This window comes from Epinephelus moara, chromosome 6 (assembly GCF_006386435.1).
Source record: "Epinephelus moara isolate mb chromosome 6, YSFRI_EMoa_1.0, whole genome shotgun sequence".
Classification (NCBI taxonomy): domain Eukaryota; kingdom Metazoa; phylum Chordata; class Actinopteri; order Perciformes; family Serranidae; genus Epinephelus; species Epinephelus moara.
This window is the reverse complement of record NC_065511.1, coordinates 31,501,530-31,523,178: the sequence shown is the minus strand read 5'-3', so window position 1 is coordinate 31,523,178 and position 21,649 is coordinate 31,501,530. Positions and strand designations below refer to the sequence as shown.

Here is a 21,649-nt window from a genome sequence, read left to right as displayed (position 1 = left end):
GGGCTGAGCACTGCAATATTTTCATCCCAAGTGAAATACATACATTATTATTAAACAGAGCGAGAGGTGAGAGACGTTTTCTCTAGGCAGCTGTCCCAAAGAGGGAACTGTTATATCAAAACACTATTGTTATATAGTTCAGTATGTTAAGCCTACACACTCTGACACAAATAGCTGAACAGTTCAACTGCTAAGTGAGCGATAAAGTTAAAGGCTCTTTTTTTTGTTGCCCAACTCCAGATTAAAAACAATACAAATAAATATGAATTACATCAGATTATACTGTAGCCTGTATGAGATCAGATATCTAAATGTTACCAAATGATGGCTTTGTTGCATAATGAGGCGTTTTGAGTAAAATTAAATAGTGGCTGTTATTTTATGAGGCAATATTATTATGTCATAGTAATTGCGGTATGGAATTATGAAAGTTAAAGTCCAGTCTTCCCATGTGTGCTGGTGCTGATAGAGAATTAGAGATGACACATTATTCTTTAAAATATTTGGATACATTAAACAGATTGGTGTTACAGTACAGTACATTTCATAACTTATAGTAAGAATCTTAAGATAAACAGGTTTAGAAAATGATGACAAATATCAAAATATTAATAAAATATATCTATATGTAGACTATAAAGAATTGAAAATAAAAATGGATAAAGGGTGAAGAAATTAAAAAACAATATACTCGTGAAGTTCTGCTCACATTATTTGTTATAACAAATGGAGAAAAGTGTTTTGTTGGTGAATTTATATTTATTTATAGCCTATTAAACTCAGCCAGCATATTGATTACAAGACTTATAAAGCGTGCTTATGTTTAGTGTTTTTATTCGGTGATAATTATCCAGACAATTCAAGTTAATAAAATAAAGATAAATATGCCGATCCATTACCTGAGTAATAAACTAAGAACCTTATCTCCGTCTTCACCACCGGAGGCGCCATCTTGAATCATCGCAGCTGTCTTGACTTCGTCCTGCAGGAAGCGCGTGCTCTCTAACCAATCAGAGGCCCGAGATTTCAGCGCATTGTTTATCGCGAGACCTCGGCTCTTCCTTTTCCCTTTTCGCTCTGAGTCCAAGATGGTAGGTGCTGCTAGCTGAAAATGTTAAACATGATAGTTTGACTATCCACGATCATCCTCTGAATTAAAGCATCCTATATTGTTAATTGCAACGTCTACTTGTTTTAAACATGATATATGTTACAGCCATGTCATGATTTCATGTTATACGACCATGTAAATGATATTAGCTTACCCTCTTTGATGCCAGTGTAGTGCCGATAAGGCAGCCGCTTTACGCCTTGAGGTTGGTCAGAAATGAGCCTTGGAAGCGGGTCAGAATGCGGAATATTATTATAAACCATTAAGGATATTTCTCCAAAGCTAACATGTAGTTTTAAATGTAAAATATAGCCATACTTTAGAGTGTTAGCTTGTTTGCTATGTCGCTCGTGTAGCAGTTAGCTGTGTAGTGTCAACGTGTGAACCGGCCTGTACCAACAGTACATGAAGGGTTGCTCATTAATACATTTAATTGGAAGTATCTGCTCCGATTGGTAACATGTATTATGCGTAAATTTAGACGTTGTATCAAGTGTTGTTAGAGAGTGATGGGCTGTAATGTACAACGTAAGATGGGTAATAGAGCTTTGGTGTTGTCAGTGGTACACTGGTTGCTGAAGGTTTAATAGATAAGAGCTGCTTGTTAATGTATTACTCTGAAATATTGTATTAATGTGACTTTATTCTTTAAGGGAGTCGACATCAGACACAACAAGGACCGTAAGGTGCACAGGAAGGAGCCAAAGAGCCAGGATATCTACCTGAGACTCCTGGTTAAGGTAAGATATATTTACACAGTATGATTTACTTTATGGAATAATATCACTTATGTCTGTGATCTTAATCAAATCAAATGTGATTAAAAAAAATTCTGAGTTGACCATCCTACTTGGTTGTTTCAGTTGTACAGGTTCCTGGCCCGCCGCTCTAATGCTCCCTTCAACAAGGTCGTCCTGAGGAGGCTCTTCATGAGCAGGACCAACAGGCCTCCCATCTCCATCTCTCGCCTGGTCAGTCCATCACCAATGATTCCTTTTTTTTGCTTTTATTAAAAGTGTGTACTGTTGAGCCAGTTGTAATGAATAGCGTGTTGTGTTTGGAGACAGAAATGCATATTTTGCCAAGTAGACTTATAGGTCAGTGTTGGCATCGGTTGATGTCATTTAAGATTTAGTTTAAATGTTTTTTTCAGGGATGCACCTATTAGATCTACAGAATCAGTTTAAATGTGACTGATCCACTTCAAATATAATTTGTCATTGAATAGCAGTAAGATTTTCGGCTGTCAGTTTCGTTAAGTGACATTGTGGCTTAACGATTTGACGAGTTTTTAGTGCTACAGACTCCCTGACCTCATGTGAACTAAGGTGAAAATGATCTAATGAGTTTTGTGCAGTGAGTTATACAGAATTTGTAACTGGAGTAAGAGCGAGCATTTGTATTAAGTCAGTGCTTTGTGTCAGATGTTTCAAAGGTTAGATAAAGGAAAGTTGTATTGATGTGGTCTTAAGCTTTCAAATGGCTGTGAATTTTGTAATGTAGCTCAGATTGGGTTGACAAATTTGAATAGAAACCTTGTCTGTGTTTATCCCAATTTGGATCTATTTATTTATTTATTTATTTTTGCATCTCAAGATTAATATTTGAAATGTATGTAATATGAACTAAGGAAGTTCATCTGGGGGTTGAATTAGATGTAATTGTAAACGCCATGTTATCCGTGTCATGCAGCCAAACTGCTTGCACACTGTCGCCCATTCACTACCATTCTTAGAAAAGCTTACAGACTAGGGAAAGTTAGAAGTCCTAATGTTGAATGTGTGTTATCCATGTTGTTGGTTGTAAAGATGTGATAATGCATACTGAATGTCTGACTTTGCTTCCATCACAACCAGATCCGTAAGATGAAGATGCCTGGCCGTGAGAACAGAATCGCTGTTGTTGTGGGATCTGTCACTGATGATGTCAGGATTCAGGAAATTCCCAAGATCAAGGTAACTCTTCCTTTTTTTGGAATGGCAGAATTCACTGTATGGCACTGTTGACTTTTCTTTCCTCCATAAACATGTAATTTAGTCCACGGAGGGTTTTCCTGTAATGTTGTCTCTGAGATAGTCTTAATGTCCTGTTTGTTGTCCCACAGATCTGCGCTCTGAGGGTAACTGATGGTGCCCGTCGCAGGATCCTGAAGGCAGGCGGTCAGGTGATGACCTTTGACCAGCTGGCCATGGCTGCTCCCAAAGGACAGGGCACAGTGCTGCTGTCAGGTAACCAAACATGAAGTTGCATCCAAATTCTGATACTATGATGCAGTTGGAGTAGATGATGCAAGCAGTTACTGTCCAACTGGTGCTGGGGGAACTTTGGTCATCAAGGTGGCCGCCAAGTCAAGTTCACATGAGTTACAAGTATTGTCCTGTTGCATAGTCAGTTGAGCATAGCAGTCAGGGTTGCCATTAGGGCTACTCATGTTAAATGAAACTCAAAGTAGGCACTTAATGTAGTTGTCTGCAGGGATGTGAGACAGTGTATTTTTCTCTTTGCATGTAAGGTTGTTTGAGATCTGCCTTTAATCTACATATCTGTTGTAGTTTTACATGGGCATGCTTTAGTTGATTTAAGGGCCCTGACGCATCGAGCCGACAGTCAGCCGTGGGTCAAAGTTGAGCCATCTTGGAGCGTTTGACATCCTAGTCCAATCCAATCACTGTGATTGGCAGTTCAACTCGGCGCACAAGAATGGAAACGGAAATGAGGTTTAGTCATTGAAGTCAAGAGGGCTTGAGATCAAAATAAACTTATGCCATTAAGCTCTTTAGCTGAAACAGCTCATACATTTTTGTTATTGTTGAATGGCACACATTCAATATCCTTGTTCTTTTAACATTGAGCTGTGTTATTAATGTCCTAACTGGCGAACTAGCTTCTTGAATCCGTCTTGTCGGTCTTCAGATTTCTCTTTTTAGTGACAAATAGACTGCTGCCGTGGAGCGTTATTTCCTCTCACGTCTGGCAGAACATAACGTGGTAGTTGGCTGTCGGCTGTAGTCTTCACAGTGTGTTCAGGTGCAGCTTTCTGGCTGAGACACAGGTGGCGCAAGGCGTTGGCTTTCACTGCCTCTTGTTCTTGGACGTTGGTTTGGTGTGTCTGGGCCTTACAGAGGCACTTGTGAGGAAACTGGGTCTGTGGTAATACCGTAATAATTACATAAGAATACTGCATGTAATAGAAAAGCAGGTACTTATCGTATTTTGGTCTAATTGTTGGCAGTTTATCACTAGATATATACTTCATTATGTAGAAGCTTTGTTTCATTCGTTGAATCCTGTTTGCCTGAATTTGTCAGGTTTAATGAACTAATTATCACAGTGCTAAACTTTCTATGACAGGCTTACCTTTAAGGTGAAAGTATTACCAAAATGCTAAAACTGCCGGCATCAAGTGCTGATGATAGTGCTGGTTTTCGGAGCATTTATTAATCCTGTATATTCATTATGTAGGGACGTCTGGTATGTGCTATAAGACCACTTTTTTTTTTTTTTTTTTTTTTTGGCAACAAACAAATTTAAAAAATACTCACCTGTAAACACAAGGAAGCTCATACATTACTTTTTCACTTATACACTGTTCTGTCTGGACATCTATGTGCTTCTTTCATGTGGCCAGCCAGATAAAAAAGTTGTGCTAAATTGCTAAACCTGCAATTCATCATGCCGCAAGTTAAAACAGTAAATAAATAAGTAATGAATGGCAAAGGGGCAAATCTCTGGAAGGTCATTAATAATGGAAAACTCTCAACTTTACTTCAGACTCTATTAAATTTATTTACCTGAACTGTAACACAAGATAAACAGTCACTCAGCCACTATTTAGTTAAGTCTAAACTATAATTTGAGCAGCTTGTACTTAATGTAATCTCTGCCACAAGCAGATACGATTGTGCACAATGGGGTATGTGAGAATTCAGTGTATGAATGTGAGTGTGAACACTTTTGTTAGTAATGTTTTTGTTTTTTTAGATCCTGTATTGCATATGTACCTGTTTTAATCTGACCCATTTGTTTGTTCTTTAGGACCCCGTAAAGGCAGAGAGGTGTACAGGCACTTTGGAAAAGCCCCTGGAACTCCTCACAGCCACACCAAGTATGTATACAGCTGATGTGTTGGTACTGTTAACAGAACAAAATGTAAAGAAAGGCTGTCACAACAAATTAGTTAGCTGTTCTAGTTTTTGATCAGTCCAATCCAGGCAACCAAATTGGCCCAAATAGAGAACAGTGGTTACTTAGGAAAATAATACTTTGAGAAGTGGGTTTGTGTAGATTTGACAATGGAATATAGTTTCATTACACATTCAGCATTCACTGACTCTGCAGCTATTTTTTTTCTGTCACACATCATTATACACCGCATTTGTTTAGCTGACTCTAACTGGTAGTATCCAAACACTTAGATGACACTTAAGATAATATGGAATATAAATTAGATTGAATTTGATAAGTTAAGATTAGATCAGATGTTATATTGCCTGGGCAGCAATATCTTTCCCTATTGAATTGTCTGAAGAATCAAGTGATCATTTCATCGAAAGAAAAGCACGGGCGTAACTTTTAACGCAAATTTTCACTTTGTTCCTGAAGCACAGGACCAAACCCATGTTCAACAAGTAAAATGCCTGTGAGACCAAAGTTAAAATTGACTTACATTTGTCAGGAAAAACCTTTTGCATTCCAGTTAAATTCTGGCAGTTCACTAAGAAAATGGTGTATTTAAAAGAATATTTAGCTCCTCTTCTGAGTCCCTCTTATACAGAGTTACAGTGTAGTTTGTGGAGAAATGTAGCTATATTTCAGAAATAACTGGTGTTCCCACAGTAGACATTTTTACTTGCATTGGTAGGAAAAGCACAGGAATAACATTAACGGTGACTTCATTATAGTAAGCCAGCATACGCAATACCAGCATCTTGAAATTTAAGCAGCTAAATGAATTTCAGTCATTATTAATTTTATAATTTACACCTGTGCTTTAATTTTGTGACACCTAGAAAATGTCCTTTGGCATTTGGCTGAGTAAATATGCCAGAAATATGTATATTGAAACAAGAAACTCCAGCACATATTTCCATATACGACAGGCGTGATTGCACAAGAGGATCCAAACAGCGTGCTGTGACCTGTTTCAGTAATAATCTATATGGTACCATACCTCAGGGAAAATTCCTGCTCCAAGTGCTCTTTAATTAAGAGTTGTTGGTAACAGGTTTTGAGCACAAGAAACCAATGCCATTAAGCTCCTTTGTACAAGAAAGACGCAATCAGTGCTTTGTCAGAAGACAAAAACCTCTAAATGAGTAGTGGCAGTCTGGAATGAGGGAAAATTGTTGCCTTTAATGACTAAAACCAATTTAGTGAAAGTGAGTACAAGCTTTGCAGTCATTAGAGCAGCATTGGTGTAGAGAATATTACCGTAACAACAAAGCAGATACTAGATGTATGGTTGGATTTGTGTGACGCCAACATTTTATACTAAACTATTCATTCTCTTCTCCAGGCCCTACATCCGCTCCAAGGGCAGGAAGTTCGAGAGAGCCCGTGGTCGCAGAGCCAGCCGTGGCTACAAGAACTAATTTGTGTCTTTGTTTTCCATGCAATCTGATACAAATAAAAGACTGTACAAAATGAATTGTCTTTTGTTTCATTGCACTGCCTGCACACCCTTGCAAATCAATGTCATTTGTGGGGAACTTGTTTTAAACAGAAGATTACACACCTCACAGGAGAGGACCAGGATGAAGCTAAAACAGCTAAGAACCTTTCCCCCTATTTCCTGTCCACCCTGGGGTTTTACAGTAAACCTTAAGTGAAGACTCGTTTGATCAGTATTGATAATGAGTTGGCCGTGGGGGAAAATGACTTGGCCAGGAAGTGTTGCTCTGTCAATGATTGGAGAATGTCGGTGGGTGTTGCAGTGTTTTCCTTATCGCCATTGGACTTCCTCTCCGCCGCTCAAAGCTGCTGCTGCTGCGTCTCCAGACACTTCCTGCACCGAGCCACAGTTTTCACAGCAAGCGACCGCCTGTCGTCGTGAGGGGGAGACAAGATGAGGTAAATCTGACTGTTTTGTTTTTATATATCACACTTAAACTACCTCACTCTAAGCCGGTGTTGGCAGAATTATAACTCTTAAAAACTTACAAATGTCCGCGTTACTGTGGCTTGATAGACTCAGAGCAAACCGCCCGTTAGCTAACGTTTGTCATATACCGTTATCTGCGCTAACTTGGATACCTCCTTAAACCAATCAATAAATGAGACATAAAATATCAAACTGGGGCTTTCCACTACGCCCATAATTATTTCAAGTAATTTTCGGGGGAATTAAATTTAAAAAAGTGGTGCAAGTTAGCTTAAATTAAGGCTACATGTTGAATAGTAACTGCTAGCCGAGGCTAACTGACAACGCTGTGTTGTGCTTGTCAGGCAGTTTACAGTAGCTACTGTATTCACAACACAAGCTAGCGTTGTGCTATCACCTTGATTCAACGTTAGGGTTCGTAACTTTAAACGCCTTTTTTTTTTAATTATTAGAGGTTATTTTAAAGGCTGCAACATTCCTAACAGCTCCACAGCTTGGGTGTGTTATAACTGTTAAACTAAAGCTGTAAGTGAAGTTGTTCAGGTGGCTAACAGCCTGTCATCCTGCTAGCTAACGGTAGGTGGATGCCACGGTAAAGTTGAACTATTAGCTTTTACTTTGTGTTATCAGGGTTATTAGACACGCTGTGGAGTGTTTAAGTGCCCCTGATATGAGAATGGGTATGAGTTCAAAGTAAAAGCCAATCGAAACTTGCCCAAAATACCCTGAAGTCACTCAACAACAGCCTCATTGTTTGGGGGACAGAATTAGCCTGGTGATATTATTTCTGGGTGTCCCCGCCCTGCATTTCAAGGACGTAAGGTGCAACAATGGGCATCGCTTTGGTGCTTTTTGTGTGTGTGGTTTATCAAGACAGGACATCAGCCAAGTATTGATTTTGTCTGCGACATAGCTTGCATAATGTTTCCGGACTGTTGTAAAACTTGAAAGAAAGATGAGACTAGTTTATGAATTTAGGGTATACCGAAGTCCCATAGTGATAGTCCTGTAATTGTACTTTGACACACTTAGGTCTCATTAACTGACTGAGCTTGCACATTATTACCCTCTATATGCATAAACTGATATAATAGTAAATGGCAATTTGTTGTGATTTATGTTATATACAGTCAAACCGTTTCAGAAATCATATAACCAGCCAAAATCATTGTCCAAGTTATGTAGAGTTGCTCAGTTTGTCAAATGAGTCCCAGACTTTTTAATTAACAATCATGTTTCTGCATTTTTTATATCCTAATATCATCTGAATTTCTAATCATCGTTTATTAGCTACGACATTTCTGTATTGGCAGCAATTTAGGATTGTTGAGCAAGATTGCTGCACGCTAATGCTCATTGCAAAACCTGTAAAATCCAATACCATTTAAGCCAGGTCAGCCAATTTACAAAATCCTCAATCCTCGATTCAAATTGTGAAAGAGACACTGTTTCCCCAAATCCTGTTACACAAAAGCCCTATTCAAAAAAACAGATGTGGTCATTCTCATTCAACCTTTCATGCCCAATAATGTGGTGTCTCAGCAGGGTTGTTGAGGATGCATGACTGTTAGTCATTATGTACAAAGACGCACTTGGGGTCAAGGGGCATGATGGGTCTTGTATTGCTTCACCCTCTAGCCGTAATCTCTTCCTCTTATCGTGACAGTTCTTCCCTGTACTTGTCCTACTCTAATTGTGAGAATGTGTTGCAGGGATGTTCACCTTTGCACAGTGAAAGCCCAGGTGAATTAGAGGCATAGTTCATTCAATTTAGTCGAGTGTGCCTCCTTCCTTAATGTCAGTTTCTGACCCATGTGCTCTGATGTTCTGCTGTTGCTTTTTCCACTTCTACATTTGACTTTTGTCCTCCTCTCCCACTTTGTCTTCGTACAGGAACAAAGATCTTTGGGAGGGAACGTGAGGCTTGACTCAAGGACTTTACCATGACATAAACTAAGGACCCACCTGGAACTGTCTCCTTGTTTGTCTTTTGTTTTGTTTCTGTTTTAATTTTTTCGTTGTCTAGTCTCCACTCGTCTTACCCAGTGTTCGCCCTCTTCTCGTGGAGAACAGATGATGAAGTAGTGTACAGGGAGTATTTGTTTGGATGAAACTTTTATGTATCACACTACTGTCTACAGGTCTGGCCTAGTCGCTCCTCTTGTCTGCCTCCTATTTATCACTGAGATTAAAGATAGCAATAGAGGTATCAGAGGTCATGAAAAAGCCTGCACTTATCATATCTTTGTGGCATTAATGACATTTTGGCCAGCACTTACCATGCAACATACTCTACAGAATTCTTTCCTTGTGTATTAATTTAATTAAATTTTTTAGCCTCCTTGTTTAAACAAGGTGTGTTTGTTTGTCTTATTCGTTCTTAATAGATTTTCTTTCAGTGCAACTAAGAGTTTTGTCCATTTGTGTAATTATTTAAAGATTTATTGTTAATGTTGAGGAGCTGCTCAGCTGCCTTATATTGTTATCACAATAGGCTGCTTTAAGTCGTAATATAAACTTTTTTTTTTTTTTACTTATGCAATCTTTGTGAACATTTGTTTAAATGACTGATCTTGTAGTGGAAAAAATACATTTTTAAGTTCTGTTGTTTTTGAATATGTTGAAGTATCGCTCACTCATTTTTCCACTGGCAGTAAACTGTAGAAGCTGACGGCTCTTCAGATCAAACTGTGATGGGAGCTCTCTAACTGTGACACAAAGACTGATCTTTAGCAGTTTCCATCTTCACTGGATAAATACTCTACACAGAAGAACCTTTAAACTGGAAGGAGTTTTTCCTTTTCTTTTCAAATGAAGACAAACCTGAAATAGACAGATGGAAACAGAAACTCAGAGCTGATTTTTTTGTGACTTTGTCTCTTGAATCCAAACACTGAAGAGGGAGAATGATTTTGAGGAGATTTCAGGGATAAAGCTCCCAGACTGACATTCAGACACATTTTGACTTTACCTGCAAATCTTGAAGAGCTGCCAGATTCCACTCTTCAAGTCTCTAACTGTAGAACAAAGACCTTGAAGCTTGTCAGACCGACTTTTTCCTGATAAGCGTCGTCCCCTTCAGCAGTGAGGATGCGATCTCCAGAACCATCTTCACCCTCCACAGCAGAAGCTCTTCTTCATGGCCAGTTTGCCAGCTGGGGCTCAGGCAGCAACAGCAACAATAACAGCTGCCCCAACAGCCCTGGTGGTCCAGGGGGACTCTCCCCCGCTGCCTCCCCTACTCCGGCTCCGGCCTCCAACTATGCCTTGACCCTCACCCACACCCACATACATATCCAGCGGCTGTCGCCACGGCCAGGGAAGGAAGCCCGTCTCTTGCTGCCTTTAACAGAGCTGGTGGGGTGCAGCTGCCCTCGTGCCCCCGCGCCCCCTCTCCTGGTGCTGTACTGGTACCCGCCAGGCAAGCGGCGGAAAGGGGTGTCTCGGCGCAGGCAGGTGAGGGCCTACCTGGCAGAGAGCAGGCCTGAAGCTGAGCGGTGGTCAGCTGCTGTGCAGTGTCTACTCAGAGGTGTGACCGTCACTGCTGACACAGGTGAGTGTGTCTCAACTGAGGCTCTCCATCGTTCATATAACTCAGTCCGAGCTTTCTTAACCCAGTTTTTCCTCACATTTTGATGTTCCAACAAAATCAAACATGTTCAATATTATCGCAAGTGTCGAGTCTTGGCTCATGCAAATACTGAAGTTCAGTGACTTGAACATTGTCAGTAACTAACAGCTGCACTCTCTCCAGCGCTAAACAAGAAGCAACAAATGTGGTAGATGGTTAACACAGTTTGGACTCTAGGGAGACACAAAAACGTGAACAGGTCTCAGTTCTCTTGCACTTTGTAATAGCAGGAGAAACTGGTGAAGTTGTAAAGTGAACAAGAGTTGGTGTTTGATTCAGCATGTGTCTGATCCTCCAACCAGCACTTATTTTAGTGAGAAACAGTTTGTCTTTCATTCCTATGGTCTCCTCCCACTAAAATAGCGCAGCTAACCAACAGAGGCTGGTGGCAAGTTGAGGTGACAAAATTCAAAATGTAAAGTTTGTACGCGAATGTAGTTTATAGATTTTATCGATGCAGAATTGACAGGAATATTGTCGACAAATGACACCTTTTATCTTGTATTTATAGAGTTATGCGTTCTTGCAGACATGTAAGGAATTGTTAAAACGTCATATTTCTTCAAAAGAGTTTGGCGTAGTATTTTCCAACAGGAGCAGAATGGGAAATAATCTGAAAAGAAATCTAGTTGTAGTCTTGAAAATAGTGAACCTGCAAGATCCCCAGTCTTTGTAAAAACTTAGTCTGTACCTAAAAATTGTTTTTTTTTAGGTGTGAAGGGTGTCAGACTGTAGTCTTCAAAAGTATTTCAAAGTCTTCTAGGCAGAAGGGTCATAAAAGTGACTATTCTGATTGTAGGTTTCACTTCCCTCACAGTTGTCTCCCCAACTCTAGGATTCTGGCCTTAATCATATCTAACAACTAAATCTATTCAGATAAATGTCCCTGAAGTGAAATCTTATCAATGTAGGGATCTTTGAGTTGAAAAAGGTTAAGACCCACCTTGTGACAGGCCCATACTGGTGATTGCAGGAGCCCATTAGCCACAGTTCTGCATACGTTTCCTCGCTGCAGCTTGTTTTAAAATCTATGGAATGGATTTTCCAACCTGCCCAGCAGCCATGTTTCAGTTCATGTCATTATGTTATGGAATTCAACTTGTTAAGACTTGTAACTTCTTTAGTAGGCAATCCATGTATGTGAACATCATGTTGCTGTTCAGATTTTTTAGTCAAAGTTTCCCAGACTCTAAAACCCCAAGTTTCTTTTTATATTAATAATCCTGGCCGTAGAGACAGTGTGGAGTTACAGTGAGTGGCTTTATCAAAAGAGCAACATGGGTGAGTTTACATTAGGTGATAGTGTGATTTACTTTGGCTGACCTTAATGTTTGTCTCTATGAATAAGCCCTGAATTCCTGTTTACTACATGAATCCATACAATGTTCCCTCATGCGGCCTCGATTTATGCTTCCATTGTAAATGGGTGCTAATTATAGCTTAATGTGTCACAGTGACTTGAGACCTTTCTGTATGTACAGCATACATGTTGTTTGTTTTACAGAGGACAGAAAGTGTGAGAGTAGTTCAGCATTTTAAAAGCTGTCCTGAGCTGAACTTTTTGGGGTTACTTAGCAAAAACAAAGGGGATTATCATTAATACACTCTAAGAGGCTGAGATTTATTATTCAGAGTATTTAGTTTGGATTTCTTTTGTTTGTTCACATAACTACGTCTCACATTTATCTAATACTCCTTTGTTTTTTTGCCCTTATCTGTCCTGCACACACGGCCTGCATCATTCAGTGTCAAATGTAGAAACAAAGCGGGTGGGGCTGCTGCAGCTTGCCACCTTTTCCCAAAGCCCTGTATCCCCCAGCCTCAAGAATCAAACAGATAGCAAGACCCTGCTCAGTGTTTACGTTGACTGTGTGTGTGTGTTTATCTTATTCTCACCATTGCCTAATGTATGCGTCACATTAGTCGCCAGCATCTGGCATCTCTTCCTGTCTCCTTCCTCTTCTTTAGGCCTAATCTTTAACCTATAGTTCACTGTAATCGCTCCATCATTAGTTTTCCTCAGTCTTCACCTATCGCACCTCTGTCTCCTTCCCCCAACAGATAAAGCTGCCATTCATTTTTAATTTTTCCCAATCCCGTCTGCCTCTTTTCTGCTCCTGCCTCATTCATACTCTACTGCAGTTCATCTAATCTTTCTCAGTCTGCCAGTCTTCTCTGTGTCACACCTAGTTTCTGTCCAACTTTGCTCACAGTCTTCATTCTGTCTCATCTTCTCTTATCTAATCACCCCATTTCTGAATTGCTTGCTGTCTTCTGTAAGTTTTCATGCTTATGAACATCAAAGCTGTGGTTAGTTGGGTTTTCTGTCGATTTGCTTTAGTGCTGTTTGTTACATAATCCAGGATTATCAGAGAGTGCAGTCATTTCATCACCTCCCCTGCACCGCTGGCATCCATCTGTATCATAATAAATCTTAGATAGATTTTCAGAGCTAACTTTAGAAGCTTTTTATTTATTCTAAGCTTCATACCTGGGCTGATGAAAGAGTAGAGAAGCGGAGTGTCTTGGCTTTCTTTCATCTGTGCCCCAGTTGGAGGGATAATACATGATTTATTATCATTTTACCACCTTGTTTTATTTAATCCCTATATTCAGTTTAGTGCTTCTGTCCTTTACCATGTATCTGACTTTAAATGATTAACAGACTTGTTTGGAGTGACAGCATCATGCAGTGTGAAGTAGATCCTGTGAGGTGAAATAAAGGAGGCTCAAATGGTTGAATGCACTCAAAGTCCAGGGTTGCAACAAAGTGTAATGACAGCTCCCAGTTGGCTTACTTTGAAAATGTAGGGGACATCTAGTTCCTGTCTTTGTTCTGGAGCAAAACTATGAGAGCTTTAACTAATTCATACTCTCCTTTCTTTCCTTCTCTCTCATACAGAATTTTCAAGAAGTCTGCTACCTCGTCCCAGGCGACTACTGTTATTGGTCAATCCCTTTAGCGGGAGAGGCCAGGCAATGCAGTGGTGTCAGACCCACATCCTGCCAATGATCAGAGAGGCCAACATCAGCTACAACCTTATACAGACAGGTAAGGGCAAGGACAGATAACACACGTACATCTAACTCACATATGTAACAGTTGTTAACTTAATGAATCTGTCTCAGAGCGTCAGAACCACGCCAGAGAGCTCATCAGAGAGATATCGCTCCCAGAGTGGGATGGCATCATCATTGTCTCTGGAGACGGCCTGCTGCATGAGGTGTGTAGAGCTTTTGTTGAAGGGCTAAGCATGTTGTAATAACAGTAAAGATGTTTGTTGTGTTTTTATACCTCATATATTGTATTCACAGCTTAAACTGTGTCCACCGATGTGATTTTCAGAGTTTTCTGTGTTGTGTTCCTGCAGGTAATTAATGGGCTGATGGAGCGTCCTGACTGGGAACAAGCAATAAAAACACCTGTCGGCATTCTTCCCTGTGGCTCCGGGAATGCCCTGGCTGGCTCCATCAACCACCATGCAGGGTTAGCATGTTTCTCATTCATAAAGCAGAGGTTGCATTAACCAAATATTTTTTATCATTGACTGAATTTTTCAACAGTGATGGAAAAAATCTGAAGGCTGAGATTAAAACACTGAGGGCGATCTGTAATTCACACTCCTGTCCAGTCGATTGAGTGTGCATATTAATTAGCTATTGTCTCGTCTTGTCTTTGATCTCATGTGCGTGACCTCATTGTTTATGCCCTACCATACACTAGAGGACTTTGAAGGACTTTAAAAAGACTGACAACCTGTCACAACTTGAGAACAATGTGAATTTTTGGTCACACACTACAAGAATTTGCAAACACTGGTGATCTTGCAGGTTCAGTATTTGCAAGACTGCAAGTAGATTCCTTTACAGATTATTTCCCGTTGTGCTCCTGATGGAAAATATTATGCCAAACTCTCTTAAAGAAATATGACATATTAACAGTTCCTGAAACACAAAACTCTAGCTGCCTCAACTTGCCACCAGCCTCTGTTGGTTTACTCTGCTGTTTTAGTGGGAGAAGACTGGGGGAATGAGAGATAACAGTTTCAAAAATTAAGATTTTTCACTTAAATCAGTGCTGATTGCAGATACACAGTGACTCTTGTTCACTTCACAACTCCACCAGTTTCTCCTCCTTTTCAACAGTACAAAAGAACCGAAACTTGCAAGCATTCTCGGATCTCCCCAGAGTCCCCTCCATGTTCCCTTTCTACCCAGATTGCTGCTTCTTTAGTCCAGGAGAAAGCTCAGCCATTGGTTGTTGACGGAGTTCACGTGATTGAACTTCAGTATTTGCATGAGCCAAGACTCAACACATAGAATAATATTAATCGCCACGTTTCGCTTCTGTTATCTGTGATTTTCTTTCTTTACATCCTGTTTGCTTTTAATGTATTATGTTGAATTGATTGTTGTGCACCACTAGACATTTAAATAGTTTATAAGCTCAGCATTAATAGTTTCTGCCTGAGTCGAGCTCTGTCGTATCCCTCATTTGACATCCCATCTTGCACAAGAGTTTTCTGTACTTTGTTTCCAACATCAAAAGGTTTCTATTATCAACTAAAACAGAGTAATATAAATAGAGATTCAAAGATAACAGATATGTGGATTTATTTCACAGAATCAGATTAGCCTAGTTAGACACTATCTTTAAACAAAAGAGCACAGTGTTGCTGTTTTAGTCGTCACCTTGTTATCGAGGCCTAGATACTGTATCTCTGAATGGCGGAAGGACTCTGAATCAGGCTGTTGTTTGTACAGTTCTCTCCTTATCTGTACTCACAGGAGGTGGTGTTTTCTTTTTTTTTATATCTCCCTCAGGTATGACATGTGCCTTCGGGAGCCCCTCCTTTTGAATTGCTGCTTTTTGCTCTGTCGAGGCGGTGTCCGACCCATGGACGTGGTCTCCGTGACAACGAGCCCTCCCTCCAACAACAGTCGTAATGCAGCACCCAGGAGACTGTTCTCTTTCCTCTCTGTTGCCTGGGGCTTTGTGTCTGATGTGGACATTGAGAGTGAGAGGTGGGTGTGTAATTGCTTAAGCGTTACTTTAATTATCCTGCGACATCATTTAGTTTTAATACAAAAGAAAGATTTACCTGAAATCTTTCTTTATTCCAGGTATCGCGGCCTGGGCTCAGCTCGCTTCACCCTGGGCACCCTGGTGCGCATAGCCTCTCTTCGATCCTACAAGGGTCGTCTGTCCTACCTGCCTCCTTCTATTAGCAACTCATCACCAGATGCCACACCTCCTCCGCCGAGGAGACCCCTCTCCCGCAGCATCACAGAAGGCCTGGAAGGCTTCTGTCGAACGCCCATCCATCGCACTTGCTCCGACATGGGCATCAGTGAACAGAGGAGCCTGCGCAGGGGTGAGGGAGAGAGGGAAAAAGAGGAGAGGCAGAAAGAAAGGGAGAGAAGACGGGAGAGGGCTCGGGGGGGAGGAACTGGCGTGGTGAGGGCGAGCAGCCTGGCAGAGGACAGAGAGAGAGAACGGGAGGGGGAGATGGAGATGGAAGCAGAAGAGGAGAGGTCAGGGACATGTTCGGAGAGTTCAGAATCAATTGAAAGGGAAGACTGCAATATGGGAAGGGGAGAAAGGTTGGCGGGGATCAAGGATGAAAGGGAAGACGAGGGAAGGACAGAGCAAGACTCCAGTGAGATGGAGGAAGAGGACAGGGGGAAGGATGGGGAAGGCAGTGGTGGTTCTGCAGAGGGGGAGAGTGTGATGCATGCAAGAGAGCAGGGAGTAGACATGGGGCGAGAGGCAGATGAAGACCCAGAAGTTTGTCTCACTTACCAAGATGGCCTTCAGGAAGCCAGACAGTCGCTAAGGAAGAATTCAGCCCCTTCCAGCCAGATAGCCAACGCTCTCTTCGGTCAGCCTCTCAGTCAGGAGGCTGACGCAGACTCTGGCACTTCATACGGTGTAGAGGACATGGATCTAAACGGGACCTACTACCAGAAAGAACCCTACCAAATGGATGTTGCTCGTGAGCGATCTCTCACCATCTCGTCTCCCTTTCGTCACTCTCCCTTCTCTTACAAGCCCAAGGCCCTGGACCAAAACCAGAACGCCACCCGGCCGAGGCCCCTCTCTCTCCTCCAGCACTCCCACTCAAACTCCCTCCCCCCCAAACTCCCCTCACTGTCCCTGTCTCTTTCTCCCACACCCCCATCTTCTCCATCATGTGCGTCCCCACACTCTTCATCCTACCTCGTCCCCCGTCCCAACACCCCAAACTCCACCTCTCCCTCCCCCTCTCTACGCACACCGTCCTCATCTTTTAACTTTGATATTGCCGAGCCAGCAGGACCCCTGAAGAACCGTCCTTACGTCCCACTGCCTTTTAATATCCCTAAGGATGACTTGTTACCGCCCCTAGACCAACCCCTTCCCACCAGAGACTGGGTCACCATTGAAGGGGACTTTGTCCTGGTCCTGGCCCTTTATCAGTCCCACCTCGGGGCTGATCTTCATGCTGCACCCCAGGCCAGGTTTGACGATGGGCTGATCCACCTGACCTTTGTGCGGGCGGGGATCTCTAGAGCCACTCTACTGAGACTGTTCTTTGCCATGGAAAGAGGAACCCACCACTCCGTCAGCTCACCGTATGTGAGCCACATTACCTGCAAGGCCTTCAGGCTGCAGCCTCTTTCTACGCGGGGGACACTCACTGTGGACGGAGAGCTGGTGCCCTATGGGCCACTTCAAGCGCAGGTCAGACACAGAAAAATGGTGCTTGGTACTTACTGAATGTTCTTGTTATGAAGTGCTGTGATCTGAGTGTAGTAACTGAAGGTGACTGGATAGGATGTGACCTTTCGTATGCTCGTGTTAGAGGTTTTATTCCCCCTAGATCCACCCATACATAAAGCACATGCTCATAAAACTGTAATCTACTTTGTAGGGCTATCAGTGACAGTATCTTGATTGTGGTTGGTGTTAAATGTATTTATTTGGTTTGACTCTGATCACTAACAACAGGCAGAAAGGCAGTACTTTGTATTTTATAAGCTTTAATGATTAATTTAATGTTAAAGGCTGTGTATGTGACATTCAGAACATTAATATAGAAGTAAATTACTATTTTCTATGTCAAGATACAGTGGAGTAAAGGCATCCTGAGCAGAGAATGAAGTCACGCTGTATGTTAGTGCATGTGTTTATCCAACTGGCTAACTCATAGCTGTCACTTTGCACTGCACTCACACAGCGTAATGGCTGATATCAGGGGGTGTCTTCACAGAAGCATAAGATTCGGGGCACATAAGATTCATGAATATTCACTGTCAGTGTACTAGTGTTACTTCTAATGGATAGAATATTATGAAAAGGTTATGGAAAATTTTTGAAAATTCATTTGTAAAAATAAGGAGGTATGTTGTATTTTTACCAGATGTACTTTATGCCTCTACAGTGCTAAGTATTAATGCTCTGCAGTTATAGTACTGAGTTAATATGAGACCTATAATTGGTGATAATTCTTTTTTCTAATCTCTCAACATTTCTCAGGTTCATCCCTCCATGGCCCGGCTCATCGTCGGCGACTCTGGAGTGAAGATTACCAGATTCTAATCAGGGATTGGTTGATCTGATTGACAGATAACAGCACTCTACTGAATTATGTAATCTCTGTTGTCATCTATACTCTGAGAGAGAGGGGGGGCGGAGTATCTGAAAGACTTAAAATAGCCTGGAATGCAGAAACTGCTTTTCTGAGGTTTAATGAAAGGGATAACCCACCGAGCCACGCATCAATGGAGCACGACTGCAGGGATTAATAGCGAAATTTGAAAATGGATGAAAAATGCGCCTCATTGCACAGCTGTTGGATTACGCTCGGCGTACCCTGAGAAGCATGAAAACTGCACAGCCTGGGATAGTAAGAGGGAAGAACAATCGAATGTTTAAGGATATTTTTTTGTGCAGATAGTGCATGTGTTGGATGTATACGTAGTAGTATGCATGCAGAGAAGCACTACCTGAATTTTGCCTTTCGATCAGATGGAATTAAATTAAGAGAGAATTGTTCTTAACATGAAATGCTATAAGAATACAATGAGATTCACTCGGGTCAACACCCCATTAATGTTAGCCCCAAGCTTCAGTCTTCAACCCCACCCCAGATGTTTGAGTATAAAAACTTCCGTCCATGAAAGGAATGCCTTATCTGACACTGGACAGTACAGTTGTATTTTTGCCCCTAGTTTCTCTTACACAAGAAACCCAAATATTCTTAATCTTTATCCACCTGCCATAGCGTCCGTCCACTACATCAAAGCTATCTACTTAGACAAAGTGGTAGACCCACCTACCTACTGTTATCTTTGAGCACACTACTCTCCACTGTGTTAAGTGTCAGTGGAGAAAAATGTGGATAAATATACACTTTAATGTTCATACAAGCAGTTTAGAGCAGCGAGATCAAATGTCAGGGTCTTTACATCAGAAGGAGCAATGGAACTGTTGAACGGTGACCATTACTGACATTTTTGCATAATCTGCCTGTTTTTCTTAGCCAGTGGATGCACGACGATGATGTCAGTGATATCACACTTTGCAGCATATCGAACAAAAGGAAAATGAATGAAACAAGCATATTTGTCAGTGGATTTAGACTGTTCATTATCAGGAAATGTTTCACAGATGTCTAGAATATATCACTATCTCCAAGTAATCATCTTTGGAAGTACAGAGGACATTACACGCCTCTGTTTAGACGTTGTTTTGCACATTAACTGGAGTTGAAGCAGCACAGAAAATCACAACACTAGACTGCATAGTAACTTTTAAATACAGCTACAGAGTAACGCAGAATCTGATTCAATGCTTTGTTCTAGTAATAGACGCACTAGTATTAATAGTCCAGTTACTATAATAAATGGATCACATTACATTCCTCGCCTGAAATGAATCAAATGTCTCAAGTTGAACATGTAGAAACTTTCAAATCCTGCTGTAGAGACAAACAAGGGCACAACACTAGACTCCAGCAGCCGTGTGTTCTCACATCAGACTTTTGATTAAGAGATTAACAAGATGGAGGTTAAACAACTTTAACTGTGAGAGATTATCCAGCAGCAGAGCCGACCTGTTGAACTGACTGATAATTTGGGTTTTAAATTTTAAAATCTCTTGACAACTTTTTCCGAATGATGATGTGCTCCTTGGTGAAATCAAACCGCAGATCTTGGAGCCCTGATAGAAATTGTCATGTTTTATAAATTAATTTTTTTGAAATGTTATAATAAAATCCTGCTGATGTACTTGGTCTGGACGAAGGATAAATCATTAGCATGTGCAGCGTATCAATCAGTAAGATCATGTGCCGACTGCTTGGGTCATACTGTATGTCTTGGTCACACCTGGACAAATCAATGCCTTTGTATAATAAGCCTGTAAATTCTGGCTGTTGATCATGAACTGTTAAAACCTGACTTGCAGAAAATGGAGTAAAACTCTTTGCTCACCAGGCCTTTATTTTTCTCCTTTTATTTTTTGTTAAATTATTTTCCTTTGAGCACACAATGCAGCTAGTCTACCACAACTACACTGTGCTTACACAGCTACAAAATGTGAATACAACATTTTGAATCTAGGCTTGTAACAGTACCAAATAGGAGAATCTATACACACTTTGAATGGAGTTTTTTGCCAAAATGTTTACTATTGATGTTTAAGAGACTAGTTTACCTTCCTAAACATTGTGTCGTCTATGGCCATAGCTCGGACCATGGTGTTAAAGACCAATTTGATATGACAATGTCGGGGTACAACCCCTCAATTGATAATGCCTTTAAGATGTCTGTAGTGGGCTGCCTGTAATGAACTTGTAATTATTACTAAAATCATATGAGGATATGAAATGCATACATACAAAATGTACAGTTAATAGTTATACATGGTTTTGAATAAATGTAACTTGATAAGTTTGTCTGGAGCAAATCTACTGTACTTGTGTCACAGCGGTGTGTCTTTATAGACATGTTCATGTGTAGTCAGAAGAGGGAAGTTGCTTTTATTGGCGAGTTATATCACAGCTAATGGAACTGTTTCAACTACTAGGTTGAAGGAGAGTAATTATTCACACATCATGAAGGTGCAAGATGATCAAAACGCAGCGTCACAGAAGAAAAGGTAACGTCTGCACATGTACTCCCTGCCACAAAAGATTAATGAGGATGTTTCGATGATTTCGAATGTTAAGAAGTGGCTCTCCCTGTGTTCATAGTTTTCTAGACCCTGAGACATATTTGTAAAAATGAAAATTGTTTAAAACGTGTGTGTTTTATTCCCTTGTTGGGATTTGATCCAACTATGTTTTTTAGAAAGGTATTTCAACTCAAATTCTGTACATATATTTAAGATTTGTTCTGTTTGCCTCTAACATAGCACAATATTTTTGAATGTAGATGATTGAAACTGATCTATGGGATGTTTTGTAAATTAAGATTTTTTGGGATATTTTAAAATATGGCTTTTGTATTACTGTACTTTTTCTATGCACTACATTAAGTTGTTTATTATCGACTGATCCTGAGCAGTTAAAATGGTTAAACACACCTGCCATCATAGAGGTTTTCAGCCAATTGGTGTGCATTTTGTATAAATAAATTACTGGTTTCCACTCTTAAACATTTTGACCTCATGAAGATCCAAGTAACTTTTGCGGCATGGAGTAAATGTGCAGGGGTTACCTTTTCCTTATTGTTTAAACCACCACCTATTGTCCATTCCACAGTCCAGCCAGTTGTGGCTAATGTGATGTGTGTAAGTGTGTGTGTGACTGGATTCAGGAGG

General features: G+C 40.9%; 2 protein-coding genes across 2 annotated transcripts; both read left to right on the top strand.

Annotated features, from left to right (window-relative positions):
• Nucleotides 1-884: 884 nt before the first annotated feature.
• On the top strand, nt 885-6,758 carry rpl18 (ribosomal protein L18). Its single transcript, XM_050046706.1, has 8 exons — nt 885-903; nt 967-1,091; nt 1,765-1,851; nt 1,975-2,082; nt 2,968-3,066; nt 3,216-3,339; nt 5,147-5,216; nt 6,627-6,758. The coding sequence occupies exons 1-8, from the start codon at nt 885-887 to the stop codon at nt 6,700-6,702; spliced, it is 708 nt and encodes a 235-aa protein (XP_049902663.1). The 3' UTR covers nt 6,703-6,758.
• Nucleotides 6,759-7,043: 285 nt separating this feature from the next.
• Nucleotides 7,044-20,323, top strand: sphk2 (sphingosine kinase 2). The gene is made up of 8 exons (XM_050047832.1): nt 7,044-7,180; nt 9,105-10,764; nt 13,745-13,894; nt 13,972-14,066; nt 14,214-14,329; nt 15,667-15,867; nt 15,967-17,566; nt 18,362-20,323. Exons 2-8 carry the CDS (start codon nt 10,302-10,304, stop codon nt 18,422-18,424), a joined length of 2,688 nt encoding a protein of 895 aa, XP_049903789.1. The 5' UTR covers nt 7,044-7,180; nt 9,105-10,301; the 3' UTR covers nt 18,425-20,323.
• The last annotated feature ends 1,326 nt before the right edge of the window (nt 20,324-21,649 follow it).

Coding starts and splice junctions, on each gene's coding strand:
- rpl18 (XM_050046706.1), top strand. Junction 1,092..1,764: donor TTCGCTCTGAGTCCAAGATG/GTAGGTGCTGCT, acceptor TTATTCTTTAAG/GGAGTCGACATCAGACACAA. Junction 1,852..1,974: donor ACCTGAGACTCCTGGTTAAG/GTAAGATATATT, acceptor TGGTTGTTTCAG/TTGTACAGGTTCCTGGCCCG.
- sphk2 (XM_050047832.1), top strand. CDS start 10,302: ATGCGATCTCCAGAACCATCTTCACCCTCCACAGCAGAAGCTCTTCTT. Junction 10,765..13,744: donor GACCGTCACTGCTGACACAG/GTGAGTGTGTCT, acceptor TCTCTCATACAG/AATTTTCAAGAAGTCTGCTA. Junction 14,330..15,666: donor TCCATCAACCACCATGCAGG/GTTAGCATGTTT, acceptor TATCTCCCTCAG/GTATGACATGTGCCTTCGGG.